At 32.7% G+C, this 15,792-nt stretch overlaps 1 protein-coding gene across 2 annotated transcripts in view; it reads right to left on the reverse strand.

Moving 5' to 3' along the window:
• The window catches only part of LOC148628462 (uncharacterized), a 35,930-nt gene that overhangs the window by 1,258 nt on the left and 18,880 nt on the right, over positions 1 to 15,792 (reverse strand). Inside the window, exons 5-6 of one of the 2 annotated variants that reach the window (XM_088587905.1) lie at positions 1,709 to 14,753; positions 833 to 966 (exon numbers count right to left, since the gene is read on the reverse strand). In XM_088587905.1, the coding sequence (XP_088444031.1) occupies positions 13,884 to 14,753 (870 nt within the window). In that variant the 3' untranslated portion in view covers positions 833 to 966; positions 1,709 to 13,883. The remainder of the gene's footprint in view (positions 1 to 832; positions 967 to 1,708; positions 14,754 to 15,792) is intronic. The other variant, XM_088587896.1, reaches the window with a different exon arrangement.

Here is a 15,792-nt window from a genome sequence, read left to right on the forward strand (position 1 = left end):
TTTCTTATGTACTGAAAATTTATGTCTAACTGTGTAATACATGTATCTTTAAATTCCATATATTAGTAGAATTAAATTCCATATATTAGTAGAAAAAGTATCTATTGACTGATAAAAGGTAATTATGCAGTAGTTTTATATGCATAATAACAAAAAATATATAAGAATGACAAATTTCTACAGTACAGTTGGATGTCAACAAGTGCTCATATTCTTTGTGTGTGTGTGTGTGTGTGTGTGTGTGTGTGTGTGTGTGTGTGTTGGTTTTTCGAAAATATTTAGTTCATGTTTTGAAAGTTCTGATTTGGTCATGCAGATGGACAGGAATTAAAAAGCATCATCCATTTAAATTGAGGATGGGCATATTCTGATATCTCAATGTATAATGAAGAAATACAATGAAGGAAGAAAAAAGGTCCTCTTTAATTTTGTAAATCTCTGGATCTACAGCTCCAGTACAACCTACTTCCCACATTTTCTTTTTAAAAGTGCATTTTTTACGATTTTCATATATTACAGGTGTATTTGTAATGCAGACCTAGCTTTCAAAAATATCAGACGGTTGTTTAATAATTTAACTGGACAAAACAACCAGCGTTTTTTAGCGATTCACAGAGATCGCCGCAAAAGACCCCCCCCCCCCACCCCAAATTTATAAAAAGAAATAAATGTTCACGTTCATGTCCTTCAAGATTGAAGAAGAAAAAAATACGATTCAATCGAGAATGAATTACATAAAGGAAGCTGATTATGATAGCGAAAAAAAAAGATCATGAAACATATGATGAGCTATTGGGCTTTGGGCTTGGTATCATTTGTACGTCACACTCACAACATGTATCTTTCTTCATAGCTTCAAATCGTTTGTAACATCGTCTAGGGGACACAAAAATCAGCCTGCTTAATGTTCGTCAATCATATTGAAGGCGTGGAATATACCATTACTTCATCTTTGCTTTGCAATCGCTGCAAAACAGCCGCAAAATGTCGATTTTCCCCCTCAACTTCCATATTTTCAACAACTTTATTTACTACGCTTCACATAGAATAGGGTATGTAAGTTTCGTCACGAGACTCCGTGATTTCATGAGAATGGGTCCTCATCTCCCATTCAAATGCATAGAGATTCGTTATTAACATTGCATTGATTTCAATGTTAAAAGCAAAATATATTTTTGTGAAAAAATACTGATAAAAAATGACAAATATCTAGTTCTACTGAATAAAAATGTTAAGAAAAGCATAGAAATAGAAGATTTTGCATAGTAATACAGCGTTTTCATTTCCCGGAAGTGAACAATAAAATGCAGACTGGCTTTCAATACGTTCTACATCTAATATTCCGGAAGGAAAACTGAAACTAGAACGAGACTTATAAATTCTATGATGGGTAGTATTTGGTATTTTCAGAAAGCTCTGCGTCATTCCTATCATAAAATCACATTTTTGACCAATCAGAAGGCAGGGGATGCCATTGTGTCAGTAAAATATAGCCCAGGGGTATTCCTAACTTGAAAGAAAATAATCACGTCCCCCTTTTTGGAAAGATCGTCCAGACAAATCGTTGCAACTTTAGGTTCAGTTTTTGCTCTAAAACATATCTTAAGTATGAAAAACATTTATTTTTTAAAAGTGTTTATTTTATGCTTTTTTAAGCAAGCATGTTCACTTCCGGTTTCTTTACAACAAAACTCAAAACGAAAATTACCATATTTCCCGTTTCCCGCGTGACCAATAAGTGGAACTCTCCTGTCAGCGTGGCATTCCCACTGTTCTTTTACATTTCAACAATTATTAATTTTTAATATACTTCTTCTAACCCTGAAAGTCGTAGTTTTTCACTATCTTTCTTTGTTGAAAGTTTTAAATCAGTGATTTATATAGGTTATATATAAATGAAAACACGTTTCATTTAAAATCGACACGATCGACACAGTTACAAAGAATGCACTTACATTTGACGAATGAAGAATAAACATGTTACTCATGATTGATTTTTCGCCGGAAGATCGAGGGGTTGGTATAAAAACAGGACGGGCATTTCCGGTACATTTTTGGCTATAACTTTTGTTTTATTTAATGGCATTCAAAAATTTGAAATGATTTCTAAAGAAGAATAAAAGTGCTTTTTGGTATTTAAAATTGATTTAGAATTAAATCCAAGATCTCGACAGGACTAAAACTTCATTTATCGACATAATTAAGCTTAGAACTTTATGAAAATTAATGTAGATAATGTTACAGAGTTGGCTTCAACTCGGGGAACTTATAGAGCGAGTTAGCATTCAACGAAATACTATTTTCAACTTCTCGATTTTATTTTTTATTGCGTCATCTTTTACGCACTCCAATCATCAAGAACATAAATTATGTACAACACGTTCCGACACCATAAAAATACGGATTTACTAAAATGTATTTATCACGGAGCTGGACAATCATATTCTTACTTAAATATTAAATATTATTATTCAAAAGAAAATATAGATGAAAATGGATGAACTTACAAAAAGCATGTGCAAAAATATCATATATTTTACAATAAAATAGAATTTGGAGGTATTTTTTTATATAGAATCTTAATCAGTCTTACAACAGTAGTTTTATGAGCAGATATCTTCTCAGGTCGAACTAATTGTAAATATTCTTTGTAATCTGCCTTAATTGGATTAACTATCTCTAATCACCATTAACTGGCTCCTAAAAATATCACACCTTGTTAATCTAATTCATAATTAATCATGCAGGTAAATGGATTTTGGACCAATTTGATGGACTCTATGATCCATACTATGGTGTAACAAAAAATATCAGAGAGCTATAATGTTGTTTTGAAACAAGAGAATGAATGGCAGGAACTTGTCTGTTAACATGCTTGCTCTCGGTTACCAGTTATTACGAAACTTTGAAAACTATGAGATTCTTAGAGGCTTGTCTAGCACAGGTAACTACATGTATCACCTAAAACGAGTTTTCTAGAGCAGCTATTTCGAGTGACGAATTAGTTGTTCCTAAAGGAATTATTGCACCTTCGACATAATAGAATACATAACAAAGAGCCTCAAATCTATGAATGGTCTTCCTTAAATCAAGCAAAGCATGAGTTGGGGAATGAAAAATGACATGTAAGGCTGAGGAAAATTTATCAGACACATCTCGCGTACAGGAAAAAGTTGTCTCTCCTCCCAGAATCATCAATTCCCTCCTGCATTAAGTAGTCAACATGCACATTGTACCCACTCGGGGTGCCTTTATTGTTCAAGGTAGAAGTGGTAAGTATTGTGTCACAACAATTCACAATGAATCATGTCATCTACAACAACATGCCTCCATATCCTAACAGCAAAACGCCGCAGAGGATATGAACCCGTTGAAAAAATAACCGTTGTCAGTCTTCACTTACTATCAAATACAGTAGAAAGAGAACAAGTAAATCTACTCCGGTATCAAGAAAAAAGTTACAATTTAATTTAGAGACAAACCAGGAAGGTATGGTAAAATCAAAAACTGCAACTGTAAAAATGAATTGTAATTGTGGTAAGGCCCATAGCATTTAGTACATGGTAGGTTGTGACTATAAAAATGGAGTTAAGAGCTGTAGTGTTTGGAGAAACAAATCTTGTGCAGATCTATGCTATGTATATTGTATTACTCAAATACCATAATGCTATGGTACAGAGAACAAATTCAATACAATTTGCATAGATACATAATATGCATAAGAAGTTAGTTAGTATACATGCATTGGAAGAAATAGAATTGAAGAGTAATCAAGGGAACCAAGGTTATAGCGGTAATCAAAAGAATGTAATCCAGGGGACAAAGACCCGACATGGAAAACAGACATACACAACAAAGAACATACAGTAACTAAAATCATACATACAAAGTAACAAAAGCAAATGAGCAACTCGGACTCCACTAAAAACTGGGACCATGGACCAGGTGCACCGGTAGGGTAAGCGTCCTCTGCTTTTCTATAAACACCCGCCGAGTTGCTCATAAAAAGTCAAGTCCGGGGTAGACAAACTTATGGTCGTACTTCGTAAAAACAATCCCGGTGATGCAGTTGTGTCAGTTATTATGTTTACTTATTCTTGAAACTTATAGTAATAGGCACATTTTGATATAAAAATTATTTCATTTTGAGTTAGTTAAAGTGGGAAAATCTTGACAGGACGGACTTGTTCTATTGCGTGATTTGTGTCGTTTTTTACGTGGGTACGATAAAAAACATAAATATCGGAAATTTGTTTAATGTCTGTCGAAAATATTTATCATATTCTTAAAGCGTATACTTTTTGCTACATTTTGATGTATAGATATTTGAAATTAAATTAGAAATAAATTCAAAATCTTGACAGGACGAACTTTTCTTCATTTATCGTCATAAATAAATTTCATATTTATCGTCATAAACGACGAAAGGAAAACTATGACCGGTTGAATAAATCAGTTTTCATGGTGCAGATGGATACACCATAACGATCCACGAGTTCATGATGACGACCACAAAACTTCTGTAGTGATGACTTCAATCTTGTAGCAACATAACCCTGTTCCAGAAGCCTATGTGTTAGAGTTCTAGTGCGATACAAAAAGTCTGCGTAGTTTCGGCAAGCTCTGGCATAACGAATGAGTTGTGATATGAACACTCCATACACAGGTGCTGAAGGGATGTTGCCACAGATGAAAGGAAAGTTGACAATTCTGAATGAAGTCATCACGTTTGTCGTAAAGTTTGATCAATAGTTTTCCTTTACCATCGATTTCTAAGTGTAGGTCAAGATATGAGGCTGACTTCACAGTGTCTGTAGTATCTCAAGTTCTTTTGGGTAGATGCGATGTATCAAATCCCCGAAATTAGGATTGTTTAAAGATAATACATCATCTATATAGCGGAAACTGAGATTGAAGGATCTAGCCAAACGATATTCTTTCTTTCTGATCAGATCAACTATAAAGTCAGCCTCATAAGAGTGAAGGAATAGGTCAGCAAGTAAAGGAGCACAATTTGTTCCCATTGGAATGCCGACCGTTTGTTGAAAAACACGTCCACCACACTGTACAAATATGTTGTCGATTAAAACAGCATTTTGTAAACATCTTCCTCTGTATATTTGGAAGATGATTTTGAATTATTTCTTACAAAGTATGAGGAATCCCTAGCAAGAACTATTTATTTGTATTTCGATGTACCATCTTTTTTGGAAAAACAACGATGTATAATGTTTTTAAGTCGGGATTTTAACTGAGTATGGGGAATAGAAGTATACAGTGTTGAAAAGTCCTAGATTTTAATGCTATTATATTCAGATAATAATCTTGAACTAATAGTTTCCACAAGATCTTTCGAATTTTTCAGAATCCACATTGAATTAATACCATTACGGGAGTAACAAGTGTTGTGGTAGGACTGCAGACCCTCTTTGACAGTTGTGAGTATAGAAGTTAAAAGTTTTTAAAGAGGTTTGATGGTACATTTTTCAGATCCAGCTATGAAACGTTGTTTGTATGGATTCTTATGGAGTTTAGGAATCCAGTACATAGATGGTAAATCACAATCATCGTCCTTGGTAGAGAGACCAAAAGAGGATAGCACAGATTTATGGTTTTCCACAATCTCTTCTTTGGAGAGTGTGGTAGCAGTATAGGTCTTATCACTGCTATTTTTTTTTCTACTTCTACCTCTGATAATAAACATTAGATGTAAAACGTTTGTTGTAAAACAGTGTTGTTTTGGGCGTTGTCTGCTGGTACGACAACATATTTGTCATGTATAGTAGATAATGTTTTTGCTACATCGGGGTCTTTGAAAACTGATGTAGCATTGGCACTCATTGACCTACTTAAAACTTTCATTCGTTTCAAAATTAAAGACCTCACGGCATTTAACCACTCTGACACAGAATCAATGTCTTCTTGTTCTCGTTTTATCCATTTTCTTGCATAGTCCTCCACGGCATCCATAAGGACTTTAGAGTTATAATTCCAATTTATGGAGCGTGGTTCACGGTACTTGGGATCTTTAGAAAGGATATTACGCAGAGATTCGTTTTCGATAATGGTTAAATCTCCCGTAACGACATGACCAGAAGGACCATATTTGAATGGAGAGGTTTTGCAAGAACAGTCAGGTGGTTTAGCCTTGAAGTCCTTAATCTCGAGGTTCTGCAATAGCCTTTTATAATTGAAAATTTTGGATGCGATGGGTGAAGTATAGGAATATGAAATAATTGGTATGGATTTGTCTTTGAAATATGGGGGAATTTTGTTGGTAACATTTTTGTGATGGAGTATGTTAGCCAAATTAATTGCATCTATACCTTTGTTGACAAACGGTAGTGGAAGAAATGATCGTTTTTCTTCATCTTGACTTTTCACACAAACTGGTTTAAAGAGTCTGTGGAAACCAATATCCAAAATGATGGCAACAAGTCTGTATAATGATGAGGTGGGGTCAGAAACAGGAGTGTCAAGACTTGTTTTGTAAAGGGAGTGTAGTAGAGTGAGAGGTATAGAATAAAGTTTGGTTCTAATGTGATGAAGTCCAAGAGGTTTTTGTATGAAAGGAAGGAGACCATCTATGGAGATATCGTGTAACTTAGGTGACGTATAGTGGCGATGGCCATGACTTCTTTTCCGTCTTGGATTTTTGTCAAATAAATTCATCACATTTATTTTATTGTTATATTGGCTTGAAAGGTTTCCTATACTTTTGATATTGTCATTGCATCCGTAAGGTATTGCAGTACCTAGTTTGCGTATCCAGAGAGAGAGAGATTTTTTTTTCCTGTACGTGCGATGTGTCTGATAAATTTTCCTCAGCCTTACATGCCATTTTTCACCCCTAACTCATGCTCCGCTTGATTTAAGGAAGACCATTCATAGATTTGAGGCTCTTTTTTTATGTATTCTATTATGTCAGAAGGTGCATTTTAGCATTTTAGGAATAACTAATTCGTCACTCGAAATAACTGCTCGTTAAAATTCGTTTTTAGGTGATAGTTACCTGTGCCAGACAAGCCTATAAGAATGTATTAGCTTTCATGGTTTTGTAAAATGTGTTTCAATATGACAATAATGATTTTTTTCATCAAAAAGGGAATATTCCGAAATTCATATTTCCTTCCATTTTACCGGTATTTGGCAATTTTTTCAAGTACCCTAGTTCAAACAAGCTTTTGTATATTCAATCACATTTATGTAGCATCTAAGTGATTTAACGTTTTCCAAGCCATTAAGGCAAAGGAATGGTACCCCATACCCACTAAAATTCCCGTGAAAAGCCACGATTCCTACGTGGTAGATTAGCATGTTTTAAATGGTGTTGAACACATGTATGCCAATTATTCATTGTAGATGCTTCTTTGAAACTTATATTTATAATAATATAATGATAACAAACAAAATCAAGTCATGTTAAAACATTGATATTTTAAACAAAAAATATACAATTTACGTGCTAAAATGCGTGATAATATGTTTTATTCAATTTCCCTGTTTAATATTTTGTTGTTTTCGGGACAATTTAAGCATATTTGCTTGACAATATGATTGATACAAGAAGATATCCATAATAAATGCCAGATAGACATTATGTACATTCGTGTATGCTATAAACGGTCATTTTCTTTCACATATAGGCAGATTTAAGTGGGAAGAAATGTTTGATACATTGATAACTGAAACAATAGCACATATATACATTATATGCCAAAAATGAACATTTTAGCTCATTTGGATGGTGAGACACTATGCTAACATAAAGTATCACATAAAAGCTTGTTTAAAGTATGATATTTTGAGAAAAAATGGAAAACACGGGTGATATTCTGAAAATCTGAAAATTCCTCTTTTTACGATTTTACAGTAATTGTAACCCCAAAATGAAAATCTAAGTGCATGAATCAGATATGTTTGGTACTTCATTTTCTTAATTATTAATGCCTTAAATATGAGTTATACAGAGTCGGTATACATGATGTGAAAGAGAATTCTGTTTGATATTGAGTTTTCTAGGGATAGGGGTACTATTTTTAACATTTTTTTAAAGCTATTTTTGAAAATTAGATTTTCGTGGTTTATTTATGTAGAAAATTAAATTATCTATCGAATTATTATATTATTATATACCAAATTAGAGACGTTTCAGTTGAACAAATGAATAGCTTGTAGAGTCGAAAATATGTGACTTTTAACGGAAAAATCGAAAATCCCATTTTCGATTTTTTGGATAAATTCTTACCACCAAAATCGAAAAAATTCATCAAAAGAACCCCAAAAGTGTTAATTGTGATAATACTGAACCGTAAATGCCAAATAAGCCATTTTTTTTACTGCAGCATAAATACTCTAAGGGTTTTGATATGGAAAAATATGTCAATTTCAGCGATGTTTCGGTGGGGTAGGGGTACATTTTGTTTTCATTTTATCCGAAAACCCCAAATGTTTCCGCAACTTTCTCAATATCATTGTCAAGCTGAGACATTGGGCTACATGATATCGCATATATATGTTAGTTTAAATCATTTTGTAGAAAGAAAAAGTTCGAAGAATAAAAAAAAAACAAAAATGAATTTTTGCCTCAACGAGATATACAAAGAAAGCTGAAAAATACAAAATGCTTCAGTTTATTTTTTTGCTACAAAAAGATTCGTAAATTGGAGGTATAAGGGTACCTGAAAATCATATTTTGGTTGATGATTTGGGGGGGGGGTATCTCAGTCCACGTACTATAACAGACACTATTTATATTCAGTTAACCATTTATAACAACATGTAACTTTAATTTATTTAACTGGTAACACAAATTAACTCAATAACAGAAAGGAATACATATGTATAGGTCTAGGTCTAATTACATTGTCGATAAATGAAGATTTTTCACCCCAAAAAAAGTCGTCCTGTCAAGATTTTGGATTTATCTCTAAAATATTTCAAATATCTATATATCAAAATGAAGCACGAATTAAAAACTTAAAAGTCTGTCCGGTCATTATATTACTCCTTTAACTTTCTCAAAATATTTTTTATATCAAAATATACCGTTTAATAAGGCTTCACGAATATGAAAACATTTTGGACATTTATAACTTAGAAAAAAAATAACTTCGTTTGTTACCACATCCGATACCAAATTGATAATTTCCTGTTAGAAAAAGTTTGTTCTGTAAGATTTTTTGAAAAACATATACATAAAAATATAGCAAAAAGTTTAAGCTTTAAGATTATGTTAAAGATTTGTGACCGACATGAATTAAAATCCAGATGTTTGATGTTTTATTATCGTACCCCCGTAAAACGCGACACAAGTCACGTAACAGAACTTGGCCGTCCTGTCAAGATTTTATTAAAAGATTTAAGAATAAGTAAGCACTAAATGACAAACATGACACATTTTATGAATAATGAACTTTTAATCAACATGTCCCCCTTTTCATCGCAATTTCTTCTCAGCAAAAGTATGTCCCGTTAAGATTTTGGCTTTATTATTTGACATTTTCCAAAAAAAAAAACCTTTAAATCAGTTAAAAGCACTTGATTCTTCTTTAGAAATTCTCCTATAATTTTTTTATATACCATTAAATAATGCAAAAGTTATAGCCAAAAATGTATCGGAAAATGCCAACCCCTCGATCTTCCGGTGAAAAATCACTCATGGATAACATGTTTATTCTTAATTTGTCAAATGTTAGTGCGTACTTTGTAACTGTGTCGCTCGTGTCGATTTTAAAAGAAACATGTTTTAATTTATATATAACCTGTATAATTCATTGATTTAAGACTTTAAACGAAGAAAAATGTTGGAAAACTACTACTTTCGGGGTTGGAAGAAGTATTTTACAAATTAATAATTGTAGATATGTACAAGAAAGATGTTACAGAAAAGAAACGAAATTAATCAAAGAAAGATAGGTATAAACTGCAAGTTACAGTGCTAAAAATGTATTTCACCAATAAACATTTAAACAATCTTCGACTAATAAAGAAGGAACACGCATAGAACAAATGAGCAAGTAACAAAATTAGAAGAAGTATTTTACAATTAGAAGTAAGTGGTAAGTATTGTGTCACAACAGATCCCAAAGAATCATGTCAATGTCCAGCTGCAACAACATGTTTCCATATCCTAACAGAAAAAAAAACGCATAGGGCTTGAACCTGTGAAAAAACACCGTTGTCAATCTTCACCTATTAGCAGTAGAAAGAGAACAACAAATCTAATCCAGTAGCAAGAAAAAAGTTACAATTTAATTTACAGACAATCCAGGAAGATTCCACTCTGAATGAAACACGTACATGTATAGATGTCAGTCAAGAATTACCACATGCTTAACTTATACTACATATGAAAAAGAGGAAACTCGATTACAACGGAAACCATATCCAGGCAGACATTTCAACACAAAACATACCTTGGGTAGGAACGTTAAGACATGCATTCAATTTTAACAAAACAGTTTCCCCAGAAATCGGGTTTCTAAGACACATGCCTGGCACTAGTGTTTGACAATGAAAAACAAAAGTGATCATCGCACAGAAACAGAAACAGTTTTAACAGATAAAAAGAAAAACATGTTTATGTTTTAGATAGTTTATTTGATAAATTGACAGTTTTTTTTCAGGAAATCCAGTTATTACAGATTTACTCATACATGTAACAAAATACGAGGTTTGTCAAAATACCAGAAATTCATAAACAATCTAATTTCAGTTGATTGTGGTTTATATGCGAATACAAACACGGTTGAATTCTGTATAAGTGGTTTCACTGGGGTCTTTATATTCAGTACGAAGAAGGATATATGAGAGACCATTTGATTTCATGTTTGGAAAAGGAAGAGTTCAGGATGTTTCCTAAATTACTAATGGGTCAAGTAGGTAAGGTGAAATAAAAAACTGCAACTGTAGAAATGAATTGAGATTGTGGTGAGGCCGATGGTATTGAGAACATGGTAGGTTGTGACTATAAAAATGGGGTTAAAAGCTGTAGTGTTTGCAAACAAAACATCTTGTGTAGATGCTATGTATAGTTTATTACTCAAACACCATAATACTATAGTACAGAGAACAAATTCAATACAATTTACATACATACAAAATATACCTAAGAAGTTGATTAGTGTACATGTATTGGAAGTAATAATATTGAGTCACATTCATAATGAATTCCTATATACATAAATTTAGAGAACTACCTTGGAGACAACATCTTTGTAATTTGTCGCATAAGTTTACATAATTGTTGAGCACAGAAGGTGATGAGCTATTCATCAAAGCTTTAGATTTAATAATATTTGGTCTTTAACTAATTTTTTCTACGAGAAGGATCGTTTCGGTCACTATCAAACGATGTGCACTTAAACAAATAATGGAACTCATCCCCAATATCTCCCGAATTATATAAAAGACATTTTCTATTTTCTCTACTTATATTTTGCCAACGCCCATTTTCAATGGGAAAGTTATAATTCAAGGTTCTAAATTTACAAAGAGTAATATATTTTTTGTCATCTCAAATTCTGAAATAATTTTCAATTCCAAAACCTTCATTGTACAATCTATAAATCAGAGATTCAGGTGAGTTTTTCACTTTTGAGTTCCACGACTGTTGAAACTGGTCTAAAAGGCTTTGCTTAATTGTCAAAAATATTCAAGATTCATTAGGTTCGTGTTGTTCGTTCCAAACAAAGAGCAAACCACACTCATCCAGTATTGATTTAACCTTTTTTTTTACCCAGAATATTCTATCGCCCTATTTTAAAGAGCAAAGTTACACAAAATTTCAGGTAGCTTTTCAGATTTTCCAGTAACTAATTTAAGCCAAAAGATAATGACCCTCAGTGTAATTTATATTTCCAGTGGATATCTGCCTAGTTCACCGTAAACCATAAAATCTGGAATTGACTTTGGACATCGTACGTGGCTCGATTTGCCTTTTCTACGCTTGCCTTCTTCGCTTTTGAAAAGCTACCTGTTCTTGACAACAATGTTCCTAAATAATTTAAACTATCAACTGTATCAAGAGATGCATCATTGAACATTGTACTTAAAGTTTAGTTTTTTTAGACATCTTGCCTTTTGAAAAAAAACAATTCTACTTTTGCTAACATTAATTTTAAGTTTCCACAATGTGCAATAATCATTAAGTGCATAAAGTTGTTTTTGTAGATCGGATCCTGATTCTGATGGTAATACCGTGTCGTCAGCATATAATATAGTGAAAAGATTTTAAAAATGAAAGAGTTCAGTTTCAATTTCTTCTGTTAAAAAATTCAGTCCATGAATGTTTCGATTCCTGAAAAAGTCTTCTAAATCATTGACATGTATTGAAAAGACTATAGGTGACAAGTTTTCTCCTTGTCTGACACCTATGTTACAAGGAAAGAAATCGAAATATTCTTTCCCATAAATTAAATACTCTAGGCTTTATATAATTGATGATGCCGAACCTGACAAAAACACGGTATAGCACCGAAGACAGTCCTACTTAAATATACATCAAACAATTACACCAGACACAATTAACTGACACAGTTAATATTCAGTTAATCTTTTAAAACATGATATCACTTGGTAACACAAATTAACCCAATAACAGGAAGGAATGCATATATGTATATTAATGTTATAGGTCGTTATAGGTTATATGTCAAAACGAAGTACAAATTAACAGCTTCAAGAATCCGATAAATATTTTTGACTGACTTAAGTAAATTTCATATATTTTATGTTTTGTTACCATACCCCCGTAAAAAACTGCACAAATCACGTAAGAGAAAGAGTCCATCCTGTCAAGATATTTCCCCTTTAACTTTCTAAAATTTAATATTTTTTTTTATAAAAAATGTAAAACTTTTTTGACAGACATTTATCACTTAGAGAAAAAATAACATTGTTTGTTCCCACATCCGATACCAATTTGAAAATCCAGATATTTGATGTTTTCTTACCGTACCCCCGTAAAAAACGACACAAATCACGTATCACAGAACAAGTCCGTCCTGTCAAGATTTTTCTACTTTAACTGACTCAAAATGAAATAATTTTAATATCGAAATGTACTTATTAGTATAAGCTTTAAGAATAAGTAAACATTATTTGTCAAACATGACACATTTTATGAATAATGAATTTTATTCATCTACATGTCCCCCTTTTCATCGCAATTTTCTTGTCAGCAAAAGTTCGTCCTGTCATGATTTTCGCTTTATTATATGACATTTTCCAAAAAAAAACCTTCTTTAAAAATCCTCTTATTTTTTGAATGCCATTAAGTGAAACAAAAGTTGTAGCCAAAAATGTACCGGAAAATGACTGTCCTGTTTCTAGACCAACCCTTCGATCTTCCGGTGAAAAATCGCTCATGAGTAACATGTTTATTCTTCATTTGTCAAATGTTAGTGCGTTCTTTGTAACCGTGTTGATTTTTAAAGAAACGTGTTTTAATTAATATATAACCTGTATAAATCACTGATTTAAGACTTTCAACAAAGAAAGATATTGGAAAACTAGAAAACTTAGAAGAAGTATTTTACAAATTAATAATTGTAGAAACGTAAAAGAAAGATGCTACATGAAAAGAAACGACATTAAGCAAACTTTAAGAAAGATACGTACAAACTGCAAGTTACAGTGCTAAAAATGCATTACACGAATTAACATTTAAACAATCTTCGATTAACAAAGAAAGAAAATACAGAGAACAAATGAGAAAGTGACAAAGTTCAAAGAAACGCGTGAACATATTCATGGCGGATATCCCCTTCCATAAGTAACAGGGGTGGAGGGAGTTTCCTCATTTATAGTTCACCGATGTTTATAATAGTAAAGGAATTATTTAAACAAAACAATACATTTTGTGCTACCATAAGATTTTGCTAAACAAATATCTCTTGATTTTCTTTACTTTTTTTCTTATTATTATTTTCAACATTTTCATTTCCTTCCCTTTCCTCCAACTCCGTTTTATTTTCATTTTCGTTGACCGGACCAGTTTCGTACTTTGCAGTGCCAGAGCGAGCGATGTTTATTTTCATTTCATTTGTATCTATCTCCTTTTTTTCATTGGCCTTTGTATTTCCGTACAAGTTTTCTTTACCCATAATTTCTTTATTTTCGTCGGTCCTGCATGATGATGCACTATGACTTCTCATTTCTGTATGATCGCTTGCAACATTATCGATTTTTGTTATAATTTTTGATGTTATATTGTTCGCATTCTCAGTGTTAGTCCCTTTAAGTGCACCTGCATAACTGATATTTTCAATGGCACTTGCTTGCTTTGGGTTGGCTTCGAAATATCTTGCTCCATTCTCATAATTTTTTGTTGTACTGTTTTCATGGCTACTTTCAGACAGAGTATCTTTCATCGTTTCCTTCGCATCCGCATGTTCTGAATTAGGTGGTTGTTCTTGAGTAGCATCGATTGATTTTTCTTCAGTACCGCAAACTTTGTTCGTAATAGATTTTGCATAGGTAGAACAGTTTTCGTTCTTCTCTTTTTGTTTGAATTCAACGTTTTCATCTGATTTACCACCATCTAATTTCTCTATTTTCCTTATATCATCACGTACTTCCGTTAAAGCAAAACCTAAAAGATTATCTCCTTCCCACGTTTCTTTACTCCATGCTCGTTCATCCTCGGCTGTCAAGCCGATACCCCATATCTTATCGTAAGGATTGGCTTCGACTAATATTTTCTTTCCAGTACTCAGAATTTCCATTTTTAATTCTTCGTTTTGGGTGAACTAAAATTGATGATATGCAGATGTTATTTTTTGAGAAAGATGTAAATTAAAAAATACATTACTTTAACTTCAAGATTTCAATTAGCAATTATAATTTAAGACTTAACTGAAACTACTCATTGTCCCCAAACATGACTAATACTCTTCGCAGCCAGTTGAACCCTGTACATTTGGAGACCGATGTGTCGATTCATATTTGGCATAATTTAATGGTGGATAGACTGTGCACTTTTGACACACAATTTGCTACCATGATTTCTAAAACACCAACTCCAAACAGAAATCAGTACTATTGTTTGTTGACAACACAATAACAGAGTATGACTAATTCTTGATAATATGCACATCTCCATATGATAGTGTGAAATGTCCATTGAGTTTTATTTCAATCCTGTAAGTTGTCAAGGAGAAGTAGTGAACAACGCATCGGACAAAGTTTTGCTGAAAAATGCGTTAGTTCGAAAAACCCTCATTTCTACAATTTTTGTCCAAACATAAATTCCTGAAAATATGCACATCTCCATATGATAATCTACAACCCCATTAAGTTTCATAACAATCATGCCAGTCGTTGAGGGGGACTTGTCGACAACACATGAGACCATATTCTGTTAAAAACAGGCTTCATTTTTGCAATTTTTGTTCGAGGTATAATTCCTGGCAGTACGCACATCTCCGTTTGGTTATATTACACCCAAAAAGTTGTTTCATAACAATGCTACAATCTGTTAAGAAAATAGTTTTGACAAACGGACGGACGGACAAACAGGGTGTAACCTATATATCCCAAAGTTCGTTTACAGGGGGTATAATTAAAGTATTAGTATACATTCATAATGTTTCGGTATGATACGTTCTCTCTATCTAGATGAGAACATAGAAATCTAAAAGATATCACTACAGCATGCACTTTTTAAGACGATCTTCTTAAATATTAATGTATTCATATTTGATGAACAATAATGAGTGGGTGTTATTTCGTTTGATGTACAATATACGGCTAAGGATGTGAAACTATCAATGGGTCGAACTCAAACAA

The sequence above is a fragment of the Perna viridis genome, chromosome 1, assembly GCF_037379345.1.
Source record: "Perna viridis isolate PV_CMFRI_1.1 ecotype Kerala chromosome 1, ASM3737934v1, whole genome shotgun sequence".
In the NCBI taxonomy this organism is placed as follows: domain Eukaryota; kingdom Metazoa; phylum Mollusca; class Bivalvia; order Mytilida; family Mytilidae; genus Perna; species Perna viridis.